The 21,946-nt window shown below is 44.4% G+C and overlaps 1 protein-coding gene across 3 annotated transcripts in view; it reads left to right on the plus strand.

The window, feature by feature from the left end:
* MAGI3 (membrane associated guanylate kinase, WW and PDZ domain containing 3) overlaps positions 1-21,946 on the plus strand; it is a 51,172-nt gene that overhangs the window by 16,412 nt on the left and 12,814 nt on the right. For 2 of the 3 annotated variants that reach the window (XM_048925737.1, XM_048925735.1), the window contains exons 2-14: positions 5,524-5,640; positions 7,612-7,731; positions 8,477-8,686; positions 10,083-10,257; positions 11,064-11,143; positions 12,574-12,631; positions 13,399-13,493; positions 14,048-14,236; positions 14,947-15,555; positions 16,449-16,480; positions 17,823-17,976; positions 18,907-18,998; positions 21,511-21,703. In XM_048925737.1, coding sequence (XP_048781694.1) covers positions 5,524-5,640; positions 7,612-7,731; positions 8,477-8,686; positions 10,083-10,257; positions 11,064-11,143; positions 12,574-12,631; positions 13,399-13,493; positions 14,048-14,236; positions 14,947-15,555; positions 16,449-16,480; positions 17,823-17,976; positions 18,907-18,998; positions 21,511-21,703 — 2,124 coding nt within the window. The remainder of the gene's footprint in view (positions 1-5,523; positions 5,641-7,611; positions 7,732-8,476; positions 8,687-10,082; positions 10,258-11,063; positions 11,144-12,573; positions 12,632-13,398; positions 13,494-14,047; positions 14,237-14,946; positions 15,556-16,448; positions 16,481-17,822; positions 17,977-18,906; positions 18,999-21,510; positions 21,704-21,946) is intronic. The other variant, XM_048925736.1, reaches the window with a different exon arrangement.

Consider the following 21,946-nt stretch of genomic DNA (forward strand, 5'->3'; position numbering starts at 1 on the left):
CTTTAGCAAAATTTTGCACGAGCGTTTGAAAGCTTTTGTATGGCCGCCTACTGAGGAATTTAATATATATATTCAAAATATTTTCTCTTTAGAGCATGATTCTGAGTTGCTGTACCTGCTTTGTTGCCTGTCTGTGTTCCCAAACAGCCTGGCTTGCTTTCATCTGTGCTCCTCCACTTCTCCATCCCAGGGCGGTGTCCTCTCGCATCACACAGCTCTCTGGGCCCTGCACTTTTGGCAGTGTGGCTCAGCTCTCATTCTGCATCTCTGACAGAGCCTTGTGCTGAGGGAGGAGGTGAAAAGTCTGCTAATACAGCCAGAACAGATGAGCAGCATGTTTTGCTCTTTTTTCACGACCTTTAAAAATCTAAGGTGTTGGTTTCATGTGGTTTCTGGGTGTTTTTTTTTTTATTTTTGTCTCAGTGAAATATATCATTTGCATTTCAAATCCAAAATTATGCTTTTAATGTATTTGGCTCTTCTCCCACCTTTGTTCCAGAAAATCAAGTTTTGTTCTTTACCTTGTCCCTCCTGCTCGGTGTGCAGGGGGAACTTGATGTCCTGTGATGGGTTTCATCGTCAGCAAATGTCCCCACCCAACCTGTGCTTGCTGCCCATATGTGAGCAGTGGGGCAGCAGAGGCCTACAGGACCTTGTCTGAACCATGGCCAGCCTGGCTGGGTCCTGGCAGGATGCTCCCAGCTGTACAGGAGCTGCGGGTGCAGTGAGTGTGCCAAGCAGCACGCTGGGCCCACTGCTGCTCAGTCCCACTGACAGGCAAACAAGCTGTGTCTGTCACATTCTTAACGTGCTGCTCTGCTCTCGGTGCTGGGAGCATCCTGTGGTGACCTGAATGTAATTGATGGGTAGCATATAGGAATTGTTAAGTGTTGTGAGCTGAAACCGGTGATTTTCTTTCTTGTTGTCCATTAGAAAATAATGCAGCAGCTGATTGCTCTTTTAAGAAGCTTACCTGATTCTCCTTGGTGTTTTTATGAGGAAGTGGCTGTGCTCAGTGAGTGCAGTGTCAGGGTCTGCAGCTCGTGCTGAATTACACCTGTGAGTCGTTGCTGAGGAGCTACAGAGTGAATGCTGTGCACGCATAGCTTTGGTTTCCTGGAGCAGCACACCTGGTTTGTGCAGCTGGGAGCTGCTTTAAATGGCTTTTGCTTAGTCACAGGATCACAGAACGGCCAAGGTTGGAAGGGACCTCAAGAATCATGAAGCTCCAACCCCCTGCCACATGCAGGGCCACCAACCTCCCCATTTCATAGCAGCCCAGGCTGCCCAGGGCCCCATCCAACCTGGCCTTGCACACCTCCAGGGATGCACGGGGCATCCACAGCCTCTCTGGGCAGCTGTTCCAGCACCTCACCACTCTCATAGCAAAGAACCTCCCCTGACATCCAACCTCAATATGCCCTCCCTCAACTTCAAACCATTTCCCATTCCCATTCCAAAAACCATTTCAATCAAGTCAAAGACCAGTTAATGTTGCTTTTGTACTGGTACCAAGATGTAATTGAATGGTAGATGTTCTCCCTTGCCCTATGCTGTGGTTCCTGCTGCAGTGTGAGCATTCTGCACAGCCCCGTATGCTTGGCTGTGTCACAGTGTGGGGAATCCCCTCAGTGTCCCCTCTGCTTTGTTCCCACTGCAAACCAGAATTGCACTGCAGGATCTAATCCCTGCTTTTTTTTGTTCTTCAATGCTTTAAAAAAAAGAGAAAAAAAAAGCCCCTGTGAGCCTCTGGCGTGCAGGATAATCTGGGGAAGGGCTGAGGGGATTTAGGGTGAGGAGCAGTGCGCAGTGTTTGTGCACCAGTTTACTCAAGTTCAGGATCTCTGTGGGTCTGCATCACAGGACAGTGGGTTTCGCACAGGATCCTCTTCCCATGGCTGTGCCTTATGGCCCTCTCCCCTCCCCTGGGCCTGCTGGCAGTGGCCGAGCTGTGTTTGACTGCTGGGCCTGGTGTCCATCCATCAGCTGGGCTGTGCGGCCGCTCCTCAGTGCTCCTTCTGACACCTGCAGCCATTCCCCCTTCACATCCATTCCCTCGCATTACGTTTCCATGCTGGGTGCTGCAGTGAAGGTGCGTGCCCTTGCAATGGATTTTGTCATTTGCTAGCGAAGTTAACGTGCTTTTAATGAACTGCTGCTTGGAAAAGTTGCTTTTCTTGTTAACAGCGAGGTATTTTTTAAAAAAAAAGGAGGAAAGAAAAATGCCTCCCAACGCCGCCGCTGCAGTTTAGCATATAGAGGTCATTGTCTCAGCAGCTGTTGGCATGGAAACGTCGCTGAGCTCCAGCACAGAGCAGTGCCTGCTGTGCACCGCAGGCTGCGTTCACACCTGTGGGCACGGCTGTCACACAGCCCCTGCACCCACAGCATCACCTGCAGCTACCTGTGGAGTTGCAGTGTTGTCTCTTACGGTTGGGCGGTGATTCGTGTATCAAAGCTTGAGTGCTGCTGTTCTGCCAGCACTGGTAATTCAGCTGTGGGCTTGTTGGGGTTAATTCTAGTCATGCTGTAGCAGGAAGCAACTGTTTGTGGCTGTGTGCTCAGCATTCATACTCAGGTACAGCTTTACCCCTCCGTTTATGAGGTGAAAGCAGAGGGCTGCTGCCCTGTTTGTCCCCAGGTCTGTCCTCGGATCAGCTCCATGCTTTGCAGTGCTGCCAAAGCCTTTTTGTTAGCGTGCTTTTCCTCCAGGATCCGCACTTAACCAGTTCCTTTGTGGTTAATTTAAATGAAAGCAAGAGGATTGTGCCCGTGCATCTTAGAGAACCTGAGCGGTACAAAGGACGTTATTCCTCTCGACTGGTCCCTCTGTTGTGTGTGCCATCCATAAGGGCAGCTCAGCAGCACGGCACGCAGCAGCCTGCATTTAGCTTTCTTATTGCTCCCGGGGTCTGCTGGGCTGAGCTGTGTGCACAGCGTGCTGCTGGGCTCCTGCAGGAGGAGGTAGCTGCCTCTTGCATAGAAACGGGCCCTAGAGGCCGCCTGGAGCATCCTCGCTCTTCTTTCAGTTTCCTGCTTTTTAATGCATGCCACTCGCTGTGACCTTCCCTCATTTTTGTCTGCCAAGTGTTTTGTTTGACTTTCTCCCGTTTTCCCCAGGCAGTGCTTTCAGCTTTGTGGTCGTGGTCAGAGAATGCAGTCCAATCTGCGAGGGTAATGTTAAGATTAACCCCATAGCGTTGGCCCATCCTTAGGAGCAGTCTTAGTTGTACTTTTTTTCTTCCTTTGGAATGAACTGATATTTATTGAGAAGGCTTTATAAGCTTTTACATTTTAGAGGGGGAGATGAGTGAATAAAGGCTCTGCAGGTCCACGTCCCTCTGGGATTTTTCCCACTTGCCAAGCCTTCCCTCCATGCAGCTCTCGGAGCATAGCTGAGAACCAGAATCATCTGCCATGGGGAAATCTGCCTCTATCGATCTGTGCAGAGATGTGCTCGTGTTGCTCAAGTGCAGCACTGTGGGTTGGGCTTTGACAGGGAGATGGATGGGCCGTTTTAGTAGTAAAACATTTTTTAATGTTGAGAAACCATCTTGCCTGCAAACAATGAAGAGATTTACGGTAAGAAATGGAAAATATTCTTCTTGGTGGAGATTACACCATTTGTTTTCATTTTCCGTGACATGTTTTGCTCATTATGCTGCAGGAATCAAATCCAAAGCTTCATAAAGAAAAGCGCGTGATGGCAAAGCAGGGAATTCAGCTCAGGGTTTGCTGTCATAACAGCAGAGAGTGCTTCACCCATGGGAGCACTGCGAAGTTCTGCGCTTGGGAAGCGGTGAGGGGCTGAGAACTGTGCTGCTCACCCCACCCACGTGGGGTAATCAGTGCTTTACCCCCAGCACACAGCGAGGGTTATACTTTGGGGTCATCTTCGTGCTGTAAAATCCTTCTTTTGTCTCTGAATGTTGTTTCTTCAGCGCTAAATGAGGGTGAGAAATGAAGCCTGGAGTTCAGGGATGGAGTTGGGTGCTCCCTGTGCTGCACCTGCTGTGGGCTGGGGATGGGGTGGGCTTGCTTTGTGCTGGGCCATCTTTTGGTTTCTGGTTTTGGTCATCTCATGGGCAGACCTCCATAAGCTTAGCTGTGTGTGTCATTTCATACACAGAGTATTTTCTTTTTCTGAACAGATCACCTAACTCACTGCAGTAGGGACGTGGTTATGGGCATGATGGGGATGCGCTGATGGTTGGACTTGATGATCTCAGAGGCTTTTTCCAACCTTAATGATTCCTCCGGGCTCCACCTGAGGTTGTTAAGTTGTTAAAGGTTCAGGTTTTTGTTTTTGCTTTTTAAGTGTAACAAACAAACCCAAGGATGCCAGGAGCAGTAGATGATACACAGAGTCACTGATCTGTTATGTTGGAGAAGGGAAAAGCATAAACCCACAAGAAACAGTACACGATGTGCCTTGTGGCAGTGCTTGGGTCAGTAGCAGTGGATGGGGCTTTGTCTCCTCACCTCCTGACTGGCACCTCATACAGGAACACTTGCCTTGTTTTTAGGGTACGGGTGAGCTTTGTGTTAAGGCTGATGTGGACCTGGTGCCCCATTCCAGCAGCAAGGTCTCAGCTCCCTTCAGAGGCCGCAGTTAAAATCACTCATACAACTGTTTCCTTACGTTCTGTAACCTGTTGCTGACTTCCTTTCAAACAAGGCATTGAACATTACAGTTCTTGCTCCCGTCCTGCTGTACTGGTCCAACCATCTCCTGCATTGGTTTTAAGAGGCAACAACTAAAAGTCTTTTTCCCTGAAGCCCTGAGTGTTCTGCTGTAGTACGTAACTTAAATTTATCAGGGTCACTGAACCCTATTTAATGTGCTTTCTGGGAAGATGACAGGGTACAAAAGATTGTTTTGTACCCTTCTGTCAGAAGGATGAGGCAGTAATACAAGAGCTCGCTTATTTGTGTGCTGAAGGGGCCGTGGTTGTCTAGTGATGTGGCAGATTTGCTAATGATACCTGACAGAAGTATTGCAAAGGAATAATTGTAAAGAAAAAAAACCCACAAAAGCAGCCTCTTCTATCATGCAGTGTTTTAAAAAGAAAATATTTTCTTTTTGTTACATCAAGAATGCAGGCTTGTGTGTGACAAAATATTGAATTCAGGTATCTAACCAGCGGCAGTAAATTGAATGGAAGGTATTACTGCTGTGTGTGTTTTGAAGCAGCTTTCTATCTGTGTGGGGTTTGAATCTGGATAACAGATTTCATATTTTATTACTTTGTAGTTCAAAATATTTCACTGTCTTGCTTGGGAGGTTCTGAGGTTGGAGGGCTGTTGCTCAGTTAGGCTTAAAATCACCTTGCCATGTTTACACCAGCTGAGAATTAGGCTTTAGCAGTATGTTTTCCATTGAGATTATTCAGTTTCAAACAACCCAAGCCTTGCTGCTGCTTTCTTTTTTTTGCAGAACTTCCAGCAGCAAAACACCATCGTTGGCATTTTGTTTTTCGGCTCAGTGTCGACAAAAGATATTTTTGTTTGTTTGTTTTTAAGGAAAAGTCATCAACAAAGATCTGCGTCACTACTTGAGCCTTCAGTTCCAGAAGGGCTCCATAGACCATAAACTCCAGCAAGTGATCAGAGACAATCTCTACTTGAGAACCATCCCTTGTAAGTATGTAATGGTCAGCCTCGTTTGATCTGTTTGTGCTCACCATCACCTCATTCGAGAGCTTTACACGTCTCCTCTCTTAACATGGTGCACAGTTCTACCTTTTGGCAGGAGCTTTGTTCAAAGCTGTATGAGAACAGTTTCATATCTGAAGTTGCAATGACAATAACTCCTGGTATGGACTGACAACACAGCAAAAACTTCGGAGTTCAAAGCTCAGTATTTCAAGAGTATCTGTGTTCAGTTCACTGGAAGTTGTTGTTGTTAGAATAGCCACGTTACTTCCCACTTGGGAAATAAACTTCCTCAGAACAATCAAGCAAACATGTGAACACATCATGACTGTGGGATGTCATACACGTGTAGTTGGGAGGTTACATAAAGTGATGGAATGGCTTGGATTGGAAGGGACCTCAAGGATCACGAAGCTCCAACCACCCTGCTGTAAGCAGGGCCACCAAGCTCCACATTTCATAGCAGCCCAGGCTGCCCAGGACCCCATCCAACCTGGCCTTGAACACCTCCAGGGATGGACGGGGCATCACAGCCTATAGGGTTGCAGTGACAGAGGATGTGATGAACCTGCTGGGTGATGCTGTTAAGAAAGCACGAGGAGATGGTGGCAAGAGGCAGAGGGGGGTCTGTGACCAAGGAAGAAGAGGAGGAAGCAGGGCAAGGACAAACTGAGTGTCACAGCAAGACTTGATTAGCTGGAGGAGCTGGATGGACACGGGTCTGTTTAGCTGTGCCAGCCCTTCTGCTCTGTGCATCTGCTAGCATCACAGTCCAACCAGCACAGGTGGGAGCCTGCTGCCTTTATCTGTGTGTTACCTACATGGCTGCTGCTGCGGGTGAGGGTTCCCAGGGAGCACCTTGTAAGGCACAGGGTGCTAGGACAGCTGCCAAACATCCCGCCTTTGCTTTTCACCCTTCTTTGTCTTTTCATTTCTTAATTACCACAGAACCATCCTTCACCTTGTCTTAGAGGTCCTGCCATTTAAAAAGACTCACTGCTGTCTGAATTTGAGTATTCATTGCACTAAAAACTTCAGAGTTTGTCAGCTAACAGTTTTGTAACTACAGAGATTCCATTCTCTCGTTACAGCCGTTACCATTTTGAACACGTCTGCGAGTTTGTGAGTTCCTTGAAAGCTGATGATGGTGAAAAGCCATTCATTTATTAGCTGCTCTCTCTCTGAGATAACTCTTATTGAGTTAATGCTGCTCCCTCAAAAAAAAAGAAAATTAAAAAAATTGATGTATGCCTTTCCTGCTTTGAACCTAATAGGATTTTAATGAATTAGTAAATTCCTTTCCAGGGGAGCTTTAATTAAGCTGTTATGACAGTAGGTGGCCCTTACTTATAGAGACAGAAACTTGTAGAACTTCTGTATGTAATAGAGCAATTTACTGATCATGTTGAAGCAGTTAACCTAAGCCAGTGTTTGGAGTGCAGATGAATTGCCCTCTGAACTGTAAGGTTAAAATACGATTCCTCTGCCTGTTTATGGATTTTGTGGCCCAAAGATCAAGTGTATTTAGTCATGTTGACCTCATTACTGAATTAATACGGATGCTCAAGAAATGATGGGGAGATGAAACACCCATACAGCTGTATTAAAATACCATAGCTCTTAAACAGTCTCCCAGATTCCCAGACTGCTGTTGCCTAGCCCATGTAATCATCAGCTTCTACAGTGTAAGTTTTTGGTTCGCTGAACTTAAGGAAAAATTTCTAATTACTGCCTCGTTCTGCTTTTTTCTTCCTCCTTCCACCATAACTTATCATTCCTACACGATCTCTTGGCCTAGTTTTTACACATTATTGTTCACTTGCTTGCATAGCAGAATGAGGTCATCATTGTATGAAGCCTCAAAAATATCTTGTTTTCACTTATTTTGACAGCAGGCTGCATTTGGTAAGAAGGCAGGATTTCATTACCTTACAGTTGTGTTTTCTGTTTTTCCAGGCACTACAAGGGCTCCCAGAGATGGGGAAGTCCCTGGCGTAGACTATAATTTCATTCCTGTGGAGCAATTCAAAGCACTGGAAGAAAGTGGAGCCTTGCTGGAAAGTGGAACGTATGATGGTATGTGGGTGAAGCTTATTGGAATGGGAACTCATTTGCAGTGCTCACATCCAGTGTCTTGGTTTCTGTAGCTCTCTGTATCCAGGAGGTGCCACTTTTCCTACTCACCTTGATGGTTTCATATTGCCTCTCCACTACTGCAGTACCTATCTTAGAGCTGGAGTGCCTATGAGAGGAGTACTGGTCTTTTTCTTTTCTTTCTTTTCCCAGTTTTATGGAACAGAGGTGTTCTTCTCAGAGGCATGCATTAAAGGAATGGGAGGCAAGGGAAATCCTGATAAAATAGGGAAAAAGTGTTTTGCAGTTAAAAACATTTCATTGAAGGCAATGAACCACAAGGAAGCAGTTAGCTAGAGACCTGGAACTGCTATCATGATAGCCTTCTGTTGTGATTTAAGGGGTTAGATAGCAGGCAGAGAGAACTTCACAGGGATGTGAGGGACCTTAATGTGGGAGTGGAGGGAGTGGACCCCAAACCCACCTTTGTTTGAAGCAAGTGGGTGAAGAGAGGAGTTGCACAACCTTCAGATGTCTGTTACAGCATCCCCTGCCTGCAGTTGTGCTTCAGGTAATGTTTGTTCTTTGTTGCCTCGTGCTGTAGAATGATTTACTTTTTGGCACTTTCAGCAGAAGAAATGCAGACGTCTTACATTGCTTTTTGTACATAAATATCTGCAGTATAATCCTGCTAGTGCTTGGGCAAGTATCAGTGCTTTCATTATCCTGATTTCTGTCTCGTTGGCAGGTAATTTTTACGGTACTCCAAAGCCTCCAGCAGAGCCCAGCCCCTTTCAGCCTGATCCAGTGGATCAAGTTCTCTTTGACAATGATTTTGATACTGAATCACAGAGGAAAAGAACCACATCGGTCAGCAAAATGCAGAGGATGGACAGTTCTCTCCCTGAAGATGAGGAAGAGGAGGAAAAGGAAGCGGTTAATGGCAGCGGAGGGATAGGTTGGTTACAAGGGGAGAAATTCCCTGAAGTATTTTATGAATGAATAAGAAGCATACAAATAGTATTCATGCTTGCTTGAACTGCTTCCTTAGTTTTAGTGAAGTTTGAGAGCAGTTTTCTATTCAGGCGGGTGTTTTTGCTTTCCTTTGAAATTACATTTTAAAAAGAAACAGCTGTTCTCCCAGCCAGATGTGCAATTGCATCATAAAATGCACTGCTCAGTAGAGAACATGTAGTGCTGGGCAGCAGCCAGTTACTTGATTGGGAAGGAAAAATTTATCCATAGAACAGAATCCCTTTGCAGAGTGTAATTCATGCCCTGTAAATTTAATCGTTTCATTTTGGTCAGATTACCAAATCCAGGAGGTTTTAGTGAAACAATCAGTCTGAGGGGCAGCACCAGCTCGTACTGTAAAACATTCAGATTATTCTGCTGAAAGGAACTGCAGGATAACCCGAGGGAGTGTTTGTGGAGAGGAGTAAAGCACAGTGCATTGAGACCGGACCAGTGTCCAGTAGGATGTTTCAGAGATTGGCAGCACGCCCTTTTCGTTTTGCTGTCATGGTTATTCCTCTCGAGGGGGAAGAACTGATGTTGGAGAGAAGCCGTCACATTGAATTTGCAGCTGATCCCGTGTGTGAGTGTTCAAGAAAGGCTTATATTGACCAGACCTGACCTAATCTTGTTAGCTTCAGGGTTGGCGACGCCACAGCACAGGGCGCCCGGTGGCCTGGCTGGTGGTGATGTGAAAGTTGTGGGCATCATCGTGTGGCTGGGGATAGCAGGCATCACCTCTGAACTGCCAAGCTGAGGCTTGAATGAAGTGTTAGCAGGGATTTCTGGGGAGCTTTTACTTCTTGTAGCTTGCAGGAGAGAGGTGTGTTTGTCTTATTGGCAGTTTGGGTCTCTTCTACGTTTCAGTGCTGGTGCTTTGAGGAATATTAGTAGGACTTGTGGGAACTACTGGGAATAGGTGAACGGTTGGACTGGATGATCTTGAAGGTCTTTTCCAACCTTGGTGATTCTATGGTTCTATGACTTGTATATGTTTATTTATTTATTGGTGGCATTACAAACACTGTTCTCTGTGTGAGGAGGGACACAAATTAGTCAGCTTGCGTTTCTACCCGTGCTGATTTTGTAGCTTAGGCTCAGACAAATAATATGAGGTTAATTCTCTTTGGCAGGGGCAGAACAGAGTTCAGTGTTTTCATGTCAGCTTTTCAAAGTCCATAGCTGAAAAAAAAAAAGGAAAAAAAAAATGTGGAAAAATGCTCATCACATCCAGGGACATGTTTGACATTCTCTCATAGCCAGATTAAATTAGGGTGGTGCTTAGTGAGAAACAGCATAAGCATCTGACAAATAGTAATGCTTTCCCTGAACAACTGCAGAAAACAAAGAAAAACACTCAGATTCTTCTGACTGGATGAAACCTGTTCCCAGTTACAACCAGACAAGCAGCTCCATGGACTTCAGAAATTACATGTCAAGGGATGAAACCCTGGAACCTCTGCCCAAGAACTGGGAGATGGCCTACACTGACACTGGCATGATCTACTTCATCGAGTGAGTACCCAGCAGTGCCAGCAGGAAAGATCTGAGCTGAAGAGCCGCAGTCTGGGAAGCTGCCTAAAGCTCTTCCACCTCTCCTTTTTCCTTATGTTTCTGTATGGAATTTTGTATCTTTCTTCTCTTTTGTTCCTTACTGATAATGATTTGTGCTACGTATTTGATGGTCATTGTGCAGGAAGGTGTTTTGGCTCTGTGTGCACAGTCAGTTTGCAGTGTTGTGTATCTCACAAAATGCTGGCTGGGTGGATGTTGGAAGGGAAGCATCATATAAACTTTTACAATGACAGATCTCTCTGAAAGCTGAGAACTTGTGTGTTCTTTCTTCTCAGCGTGTTCCTTGGCTGGGAATACCTGCTTGAAAAGATGAGCTGCACAGATTAAACCTCAGGATAGAAAAGCAGTTCATACGTGCACGTGTGAAATAGCCTCATTTATGAATTCTGAGGTGAAAAGAAATAAGAGCCTAACTGAATGTTAAATATATGATAGCAATATATATGCAATAGCAATATATATATGATAGCAATAAATATATTGCTGCTTTCAGGTAGAAACAGATGATGTTTTCACATGAGCTTTCCAGGCCTCTCATGTTTCACATCTGTCCTCAGGAGTGCTGGCACCTCTAAGTATCATTGTTGCCTTTTCTATTTAGCATTTGACCGTGTGACTGCGGTGTAAACAGGGGTTAGGTTATCTAAAGGCTACGGTTTGACCGAGGTAGTAAATATTTAAAGTAAAGCAAAATTTCTTCAGTCTGAGGAAGGCCTCTTCTTTTAATGGGCTGTTTTGCTCTGCAGTCACAACACCAAGACAACCACATGGCTCGATCCACGGCTCTGTAAGAAAGCCAAGGCTCCTGAAGATTGTGAAGATGGAGGTGAGATATTCAGAGCTCATTTGTTACTGTGGCTGAGTTTATCAGGGCTGGATAAAATCCATTACTGCTGTGACAGAAACTTCTTGCTGATACATGTGCCTCTGGAGCAAGCAGGGCGTAGTGCTGAGCGTCCACAGTTCAGTGGTAGTGAGAGCCCACATAAGGCTGGGAAAAAGCTTAATGTATTTTTCCTGGAGTCGTGGAATCTGACTGAATCATGGATGTATCTGCATTCCTGAGAAGAGAATGATATGTGTTGTTCCAGTAAGTACCATTGCTAAGGAGAAAGCTGGATGTATCAGCAGAGATCACACTGGGATTTTTTATGTGGGTGGAATATGGCAGGGATAGAAGGTCCATAAATACTAGAATATATGCAGAATGAAGATACAGCATAATACCTACTGCTAGTAATGTGTATTGCATGTTTTAGGGTATAATATTTGAATGTGTAAGTAGAGGTAACAGCTCTTCATGCTGCTGTTTCAAGACTTGCAAGTCAGGTTCATGACTGACCCACAGATGATACCTGTATCATTTCCTATGCAGTCTGTGATTTAGTCAGCCAAAAAAGGAGTACCAAGTAGCTCTGTCTTCAGCAAATGCATGTTACAAAAGCTGAGGCAGATTCAGAACGGCCTGTCATCTCCTTAAATTGCACAGGCTAACAATCATGTATTCATAATGAAGCCAGCTGGAGCAATGGACTCATACTGCTGCTTGTTAAACATACGTGCAGCACACCACAGGATAAAAAGAGCACTTGAAACAGAGAGATGCAGGGTATCCAAATGAACAACGTTTAAATGAATGGCCCCCCTGGGTCTTTTGTCAAATCCTGTGGAGTGATGCTGATACTAATAAGTGGTAACATGCTGTCATATGCTTGGAAAATTGCTGTTACCTTCAAACTTAGGGCAGCCTCAAACAAGATTACACAGAAATTTTATCCTTCAGAATGTCTAGCTACCTGGTTGTGTCAAATATTTAAATTTGTGTGGTCAAGGTAACTAGGACAATAATGCTAGAGTAATTGGACCTCTGTTTTAACTGCCTGCCACCTCTGGTAAGTAATGATCTGCTGCTGCCTACTATCTTACCAGACTTTTATTTTTTATTCCCTTTCATATGTTCTTCCTTCCCAAATAGGTTAATTTGGATCTGTCTTTAAGTTTATTACAGACTTGAAGTGATGTGGTTTTGTTAAATGGAAGTCTGATCCAGTGGAACAAAGATTGAGAGGAGCAGGGCTTCAGATTCCTTGGAGTAAGCTAATGTGTTTTCATCAGAGGGACAAGTCTCAGACAAACAGAGGGAAAAAAGTGACTTCTATTTAATTCATGTTTTCCATCTGTCCTTTTTTTGTTGAGTGTTGATATGTGCAGACAGTTTTCCAAAGTAGTGGAGAATTTTGTTCTTTCTGATTGCAGAACTTCCTTATGGATGGGAAAAAATAGAAGACCCACAATATGGAACATATTACGTTGAGTAAGTGCTAATTATTAATTTGAAATAGTCACAGACTGAGCAGAAAGTAGTGAGGCAGTTGCTTAGCAGTGTATACAGGTTGTACTGAGGAACAACAAGTTCTAGAGGCCAGTGTGCACATTTCAGAAGCACTGAAGGTCCATAAGATGACTGTGCTGACATACTGGTGTAAATTTCTTCTAGGGAAGGAAAGCAAGTAGCAGTGAGAGTAATTAATGGGAATGAGCTGATGTCATTTTCATTAGCTGTAGCAAAAATAGGGTGACTTGATTTAAGAGTGATAACTGTAAAAGAGCAAGAGTAACATTTCTCATTGCTGTCTCCAAAGGGGCATCACAAGTAACTGCTAAACTGCTGCAAAAGCTCTTTTTGGTCTTCTTCAGGTCAGGGAAAATTAAACCTTTCTTTAACCATCGTTAAAAAGATCAGCAGAGTTGCAAATAATGAGATTGAAACAACACAGCTAGTGTCAGGAGAAAAGGCAAGTTTTCTCTGTTCTTATCTAATAGAAGTTTGCAGAGTGGAATGAAGGTATGCTCTACCAAATGGTCACAAGAAGTGAAATTACGTTGTTTTTTCAAATAAATCAAGGTGTTGAAAGGAAAAAAAGACATTCCATGTTGATTCTCTGATAGTTTGGCATTCATTTTTCCAAAGTCTTAATCTGATCAGACAATAGTATTTGTAGGTTGTCTTCTGTGGCTGTGTTTTCTGTGAAATGAGCAGGATGGTTTCCACTGATATCTTAATCTACCTTTTGTCTACAGTCATATTAACCAGAAAACTCAGTTTGAAAACCCAGTATTGGAAGCCAAAAGAAAAAAACAGCTGGGACAGACTGATGGTGGCCCTTCAAAATCAGGTATCACCAAATATTGTGTTCTTTATCGCTCATATCTTTATCTACAAGTAAGCATTGCACATAATCAGGTTGGGAATTGATGAAGAAATTGGCCTTTCTGCTGGCCCTTGTGGTTTTGCTCTTCAAACTCTGTAAGGTTTTTGGAGTGATTTTTTGATGTTAAAATTCAATTGAGACCCTGGCACTGCTTTAAAAGCATTTTGGTAAATCTCAAGCTGGTTGTCATAAGCAACTCTGGAATAAGTGGAGGGTTAGGAGAGCCAGCTGGAAGGTGCAGGTAAAGCCACTCCTTGAATTTTATTTGCTGCTGACGTTGATGTCAAAGGTAAGAGAGTAAAACCAGAAATTAGAGGTGGGAGGTTTAATTTGTCCCATTTTAATCTGTAATACAGTTTGGAAAACCTGTAAGTTTGGTACCCAGACTTGAAGATATCTTCCTTCTTTCTCCGATTGTCTATTTCACATGTGCTTGTGGTCACTGTCAGTTGGAGATCTAATGGCTGCCATAAAGCAGCTTTGTGTTGGTTGATTATGCTGCATCTTGTCATGCACAGGGCCAGAGAAGTCTCTCTTCACTAGAGATCCATCCCAGCTCATAGGAGCTCTTATACGGACGTCACTGAAAAAAAGCACGATGGGTTTTGGCTTTACAATTATTGGAGGGGACAGGCCTGATGAGTTTCTCCAGGTGAAAAATGTGTTAAAAGATGGACCTGCTGCCCAGGATGGGAGAATTGCACCAGGTAAATGGTTATTTCTCTAAGCTTGCATTTCTTTTGATGCTTTTTGGAGAGTGCAGCTGCTGATGTGTGAGATTGAGAGGACGATTTACTCCTGGGGATTTGTATTGTGTACGCAGAGTTTCTTGATCAACACGATGTGTTATGAAACAAGGTTTCAGGATTTGACATGCACTTTCTCTTCATTTTGCAAATACATGCTTAACCACGTGTGGCAACAGGGTAAGGCTATGAAACACACGTGGGTGCAATCCTGGCTTAAGTTCAGCCAATCCTAAAATAAACATAGGAACCCCCCCAAAAATCCGATTTATTCTTGGATTGAATTTAGGATGCTCTAAAGTCTGAATTAAAGCAGAAGACATCTGTTTGCAGCAGTGTGTGTGCCGTGCTTCATCTCCTGTGGCTGGGTAGTGGCATTTTTTAAGATCTGCTGGAGATTAAACTTTATATATTTAGCATACTGTCTTCAGAGATGACACAGAGTAAATGCAGAGAGAAAGTCCTGTGCACTTCTTGGAAACAGGTAGTCAAGAGGTACAGCCAGCATTATTGTTTTGTGAACAGTGGAGCAATGGAGCAATGCACAGTGATTGAACACAACGCACAATGATTTTGTGATTTCTTCTTTTTCTTCTGAGCCTCAGAATGCTGGAAAGGTGTGTGCAGTTTTGTTTCTGGTTTTAATGCTGTTTAAATTCCTTTTTGAACAGGTGATGTCATTGTAGACATAAATGGAAACTGTGTCCTTGGCCATACCCATGCAGATGTTGTGCAGATGTTTCAGCTAGTTCCTGTCAACCAGTATGTGAACATGACTTTGTGCCGTGGCTATCCTCTTCCTGATGACAATGAGGACCCAGTTGTAGATATAGTGACTGCTACACCTATTATCAATGGACCACCTGTGACCAAAGGAGACATTTGTCTGACCAGCCAGGAGTTAATAGCCGGGGCAGTTGTGTTGGACCAGAATGGAAAAGCAGGCCCAATGTTGGTCAACGGCCGTCTCAATGGCCCTTCCATGGAGACAAATGAGCAGAGGATCTCTGTTGCATCTTCGGGAGGCTCTCAGCCAGAGCTGGTCACCATCCCACTGGTCAAAGGTCCTAAAGGCTTTGGGTTTGCCATTGCAGACAGTCCTACAGGACAGAAGGTGAAAATGATTTTAGACAGCCAGTGGTGCCAAGGACTTCAGAAAGGGGACGTAATCAAGGAGATCTGCCATCAGAACGTGCAGAGCTTGACGCACCTGCAGGTCGTGGAGGTACTGAAGCAGTTTCCAATAGGAGCAGAGGTGCCCCTGCTCATCTTAAGAGGAGGTAAATATGTAAACTTACAGCTGTCACAAGTGCTTTTTAAAAGGCCTCTTTTTAGTGTGATAAGTTAGCTAGCAGTTTCATTCTGTCTCTCAGCCATGACGTTCTAGGTTTAATTTATCACCCTGAGTATTTGGATGAGGGCATGCTGCTAGGGGTTTTTTTTACACAAAACTTATTATAGTGTGTTCAGACACTGTCTCTTCCCAGTGTCTGGGGAGTGCTAAAGCAACAGTGTAGTCTCTAGTATTACACAAAGGGTATGATTGATGGAGTTTTCTGGACATGGCCAAATGTATTCCTGTAACTGTAGCTGTGCTGGACAGGTGATTAGGAGTGGCAAGAATCATCAGCTGTAAGATGGAACCTTTCACTGAAATGGAAAAAATGATCATTTTCACATCTGCATATTCATAGCTCGTTGTTAACCACATACCAGATGGAGCTGAATGAATTAGAAAGCAACACGACTGCTTTAGCGTCCTTTTAAGGTTTTATTGTAGCCTTTGGAGTGCATTTGGGTCATTTGGAAAAATCTCCAAGACTTTTTGTGTACAAATGCTGCTGCTTCTTAATCAGCCAGGGGAACAGATTTCTTTGGTGGCAAGTGAAATTCCACCAGGCTAATTCACAGCCTCCTCCAGTGAACTCTTGTGTGATCTGGTTGACCAGCATCCAGCAGAAGGAGAAACTCACTGCTGTACAGCCAGCAGCTCTGATCTGAGATTTCTCCTAAGTGATGGCTTTGGTCAACTAAACGATCCCTTGCAATTTAAAGAAAGAATGAATAAGCAGTTATCACTTTCAGCTCAGGAGGGACTGATTATATTCCCTTAATGCTATTTAAGCTCGGATGACCTAGAATTGAAATTGCTGTCTGCATTGTATTTTTTCAGGTCCGCCCTCACCTACTAAAACTGGCAAAGTGGTGAGTATTTACAGTCTATTTAAATTTGCTTCAGATGGAAAAATATTGAAGGGGGGTTGGTGGCAAAAAGACTTTTTAACATGGTCTACTTAAAACTGAAGTTCTTCTACAAAACCCTTTGAGTATTTTGAGTTTGGGTAGAATGGATTTCTTATTTCTTACTCCTGAAATTTCAAGAATAATACAGTGTATATATATGTATTTTTTTGGTTTTTTTTTTGCATGATCTGTATTAAAGTGAAATAGGATTTCTAAAAGAAATGTCAGATACTTCAGTGTTCCTCGATCCTCACATAAAATAACAAAATGGTTACTGCTCCCTTCTTAACACACTGCAGTTTTACATTTCTAGTTTGATGCTCGTGGTTTTTGGAAGTTCCCTCCACTGGGGTGTCTGTAATATATTTTGTCTCAGCAAAGAATCATTAGGATTGGTGAAAATACCCTCAGATTGTGAAATGTTTTTGTCATGAGCACTTCTCTTATGACATAGGCTCACTGATAGCCACCAAGAGCGTCTCCAAGAGCAGAGCTGCACACTGAAAAACGTATTGTACCCAACAAATTATTTCATTTTGGGAAGAAGCCCATCAGCAGGATGTAAATACAGTTCCTTTTTCCAACATTGTCCTGCTCTTCAAGTATGAAAGCTGCATCAGAGCAGCGGGATGATGGAAAGCACTCGCTGAGATGTGCAGATTCGGTTTCTCACAAGCATGCAGCTGCCTGCAGTAAAGAAATTGCTGCACAGATTGGTGCAGCTGGAGGACGTGGGCTGTGCCTGCATGGCTCCTATGTCAGCACGCTCTGCAGCCATGCTAAAAATACCCAGGGCTCCGGGAGCAGCGTTCCACACACGGGCAGAGCAGCTTTTCCACGGAGCACTCAATGTTCAGTGGCATTAAGCAACGTGGCAAAAGAGTTCAGTTAAAAAGGGCAAGTTCTTGTGTTCATGGACATGCAAGTGTGAAAGCTCTGAGCTGCTTGGGGGAGTTTTCTTCTGCCCTCCTAAAAGGGCACAGCTCAGAATATTGTGCTGTTACTCAACGTGCACAGACACGTGCAGAGCACCACGTTCCAGGTTTCCAGGTTGGTTTTATGGCCCAGAAGGATTATTTAGACTTATTGTTCACTGGAAATTAAGATGGGAGAACACAAGGATACTTGGTGGCCTTTCCTCTTGGCATGGCAGTGTTGCAGCTATCACAGGAGAAGAATACAAAGCCTGCTGACTTATTCCCAATTCATTTCACCTCTCTGCAACGCTTATCATCTTTGCATGCATGAACTCCTTCAGGCTTTTGGCTTAACGTGGGCTTTGTGGGGTGGGATTCTGTTCCAGAAGGACAAGCAGGAGAGTTCAGGGAGCTTGGAAGCGCTCAGCGATGCCATCCCACAGCCTATGCCTTTCCCTCCCACTGCTGTAAGATCAGGCTCTCCTAAACTGGACCCTTCAGAAGTCTACTTGAAGTCCAAGACTATGTATGAGGACAAACGTGAGTATATCAACCCCAGCTGGGAAATGCTCAGTATAACAGAGCCTTTTCTTTGGCATGCTTGTGGTAAAAGCAGTGTGACTTCACCCACTGAGTTTGTTAACCCTGTATGGATACAAACATTTCCAAAGTGCATAATTCACACAAATCAGAAAACTGTAGAGCCCGTTCAAGGTAGATATGTGCATATGCTGTGTGTTTCAACCATCGTGTCAATAATGTAATCAGTCATAAAAGTGGTATGATGTTCTAACATTGTATCTGCTCTCCAGGAATTTCTGAACAAATTGGTCACTCCATGGGCCTGGCAAAGCAGATGTGACTTCCTGCTCCCCCTGATCATCTGGGGGATGTGGTTTATTTTAACAATCTTTATTCAAGGGAATTCCACAAAAGAATGAGTAAAGGTGTTTTCTCCAAAAACCTTTTGTGTTCTGAGCTTTGTTACAGATAGACCTCAGTGGGCCCACTCACATACAAAGCAACTGTGCAGACGATTCTTTTTAAATGCTGTTCATAAATAAGCTGAGCAAAGAGTAACATCAGACCAAAGGACCAAAGCAAAGTGCAGAGCTGGACTTGGTGATCCCTTCCAGCTCAGGATGCTCAGTGGCTCAAACCATTTCAGCATTTATAGATGGTCCTGAGTTGTGCTGCGGAGTGGATTTCATCCTGGCACACTGTGTGAATGCAGCTGTGATTTTTCCCTTGGCACTCATCAACCTGTCCTTTCCTTTTTCATCTTTTTCTATATTGTTTGTTTGTTTTTTAATCCATTTTGGAAGAAGAACTTCATTAACTGTTAGAATTGTTTGCTGTATTTCCTGTTACTGTGTTCTGTCTATAAGAAGAATCAGAATGCACAACAAAGGAACAACCTTCCAATAACCAAAGGTAGCTCATCACGTGTTCTGCAATGTTTTGTCTCAGCTCCAAACACAAGAGATTTGGATGTTTTCCTACGAAAACAAGAGTCGGGCTTCGGATTCCGCGTGCTTGGAGGGGACGGACCGGATCAGCCTGTAGGTGACACTTCTTACAGCTGCTTACTGTTATCTCACTGTGCTGCTGTTGGGATGGCTACTGCTCTGTCCTCCTCATTTCTCTCTGCTTCTAGGGAGGGAATTCAGTGATGGAAAAACTGGCTTTTAAAGGTCGAGGATCGATTCAGATTACCAGATTGATTCTGGGTTTAAGAAGTGGTTCAGCTCAGGCTCCTAAGAAAGGAGAATCATTTCGTCTTCAGTCAGTGAAATGCTCTTGAGTAATCCAGTTAAAGCTGCGAGATGTAATCCAGTTCTGCTTAAAGCTGGACATTGTGTTCCCTGATCACAGAATCACAGAATGGCCTGGCTTGGAAGGGACCTCAAGGATCACGAAGCTCCAACCCCCTGCCACACACAGGGCCACCAACCTCCCCATTTCATAGCAGCCCAGGCTGCCCAGGGCCCCATCCAACCTGGCCTTGAACACCTCCAGGGATGCACGGGGCATCACAGCCTCTCTGGGCAGCCTGTTGAGCACTTCACTGCTCTCACTGTAAAGAACTTAACCATGGAGGTGCTGAGCATGGCCTGAGGGCTGCAGCTCAATCCCTGGGAGCAGGTGGCTGTGCAGGGCTCCAACTGAGGAGCTATAGTGGTTGCAGGCTCTTGGGTGACTTAAACTGGAGGCTGCAGGGAAACAGTTCTGCCTGACTTGTTCGAGACAAACAAAGGGAAGAATATGGTTGGTTACCGTTCTTCTCTTTGCTCTTCATAGAATTGTTTGAGTTGAAAGGGACCTTTAAAGGTAATCCATTCCAACTCTTCTTTAACAAACAGGGACACCTAAAGCTCGCTGAGGTTGCTCAGAGCCCTGTCCAACCTGACCTTGAATGCTTCAAGGTTTAATCTGCAAGGCTCTTGTTCCTTTTTTGCCCAGAGCCTTTCTTTGGCAGCAGGAATTTACTGTCAAGCCTGTAATTGTGGTGCATTTTGGTAACAGTTGTTGCATCTCAGGAAGCCTTTATAGGGCTGAGCATCAGCATCCCATGCTGTTGGCACCACGTGCACTGGCAATGTTCAGTTTTTGCTGCACATGTTGGAGCTTCCTGGGGAGCAGATGAGCAGAAGGGAGCTGCTTACCCTGCAGAAACTGCCAGGCTGTTCTTCTGACTGCAGCCTGATGAGACAAGGCAGCTCTGGGAGGTGTTGGATCCCCTTCCCCTTCCATCCTTCCTGCACGTTTTCAGAATCAAATGTTTTGTCAGTCTGTGGTTTCTGGTGGATTTTCATCTTGAGGATACAAGCACAGTTTTCCCAGTTTACTCTTGTGTTTTTGCCTTGGGTTTTTTCCTCTCATATTCAAAAACACAAAATATGCTGCTTTAGGATTTGCATTAAAGCCTTGAAGCTGTTAGACTGGCTTCCTCCTGCAGATGGATGTAGGTGTTATTTTGCTTCCTGAGTGGCATCAAAATGCAGCTGCAGTGTTTGCACAGGGAGAAGTGTGGTGGTGAGAGCCTGGTTTGCTGTCGCCTGGTCACTGATGAGGGTGCAGGTAAGGCTTTAAGCTGTCAGTGTAGCAGTGTTTCCTGGCTTCAGCCTACAGAAGAGCTGTTGCACAGTTTGGCTTGGATGAGGGGCAGTGATCAAGGAATGGGTTGGAGACAGACTGCCTTGTTCTGTTGTGGCACTTTGGGAGAATCTCCTCCATTGCCTGAAAGGAAAATGCTCTTCTCTGGAAAGTGGTAGTGAGACTGAAAGCATTATTCAGCTGTCAAGTTAGGAGAAAAAACCTTTGGAGTAGATAACCAGAGACTGCTTTCTGATTGCAGTTGAAGGAATATGTTTGTTGGTTTTTTTCCTCCATGCACAGCTGTGATCCAGTGCTAGTCTGCTTTTTTTCTAACACACCTTTAACAAAAAGGAAGAGCAGCTTCTCTTTATAGCAAAACCAAGCAGTCACACTTCTGTTGCACTGTATAGCATTTATCATGTTTGGTTTCCATAACAACCATAGCAGTTGGTGTCAAGCTGATGTCACGAGTGCTGTGTGCAGGTGATCTGCTCTCCATTGCTTGACCTCAGACAACTACTGACAGTGATTATTCTTAACCTTTCATTTAACCTGAATGTCATTCTAGTGTACAAACACTGTGTTTTTCTTATCTGTTATGTTTAGTAACACTTTATGAGGTGGCGACAGACAAATGTGATAAGAGGAGCGCAGCTGTTTGAAGTCAGCATTTACTCACCAAAAGCTGTGTAGTGAAATGAGGATTAAAAATCCCCCAGAACTTTTTGTATTTATTGATGTGTTGAGCCCCAGCTGGTGTCCATTCAGTCAGTCTGTGAGGATTCCACTCGCTGGCTGTGCTGCTGCTAGAAATGTTAGATGCTAGAAATGCTTAAATGCTAGAAATCAAGTGATCTGTTCAAGTATCTTCCCAAAAGCTTTTATCTGCCTGGATTCACCTGGGTCCCAACCCCTGTGTGTGCTGATGGCTTTGTGTTCTGCCATTCTAACCCGCTGACTGTGCCCTACTGATAGATTTACATTGGAGCCATAATCCCATTGGGAGCGGCAGAAAAAGACGGCAGGCTTCGAGCTGCTGATGAACTGATGTGCATCGATGGAGTCCCTGTTAAGGGGAAGTCACACAAACAAGTTCTGGACTTAATGACCAGTGCTGCACGGAATGGTCAGGTGCTGCTCACTGTCCGGAGGAAGATTTTCTTTGGTGGTATGTATCTGTCCAGAGTGTTGTGCAGGGATAGATGTGACTCGTGGAACATGTGTGTTGTTGCAGTCAGGTCAGCTAAAGCTGTTCTGAAACATATCAGTTACTGTGCTAGAATTGAGCAGCCTGAGGTTCAGGAGTTTCAGCTGTAATTCTGAGCAAGTGGAGAAAAGCAGAACTTAGGAGTTGATGCTTTGGTGCTTGCTGGCTTGCACTGCTCACACAGGTAAGACTGAAGATTAAGAT

The sequence above is a fragment of the Lagopus muta genome, chromosome 24, assembly GCF_023343835.1.
Source record: "Lagopus muta isolate bLagMut1 chromosome 24, bLagMut1 primary, whole genome shotgun sequence".
Classification (NCBI taxonomy): Eukaryota; Metazoa; Chordata; class Aves; order Galliformes; family Phasianidae; genus Lagopus; species Lagopus muta.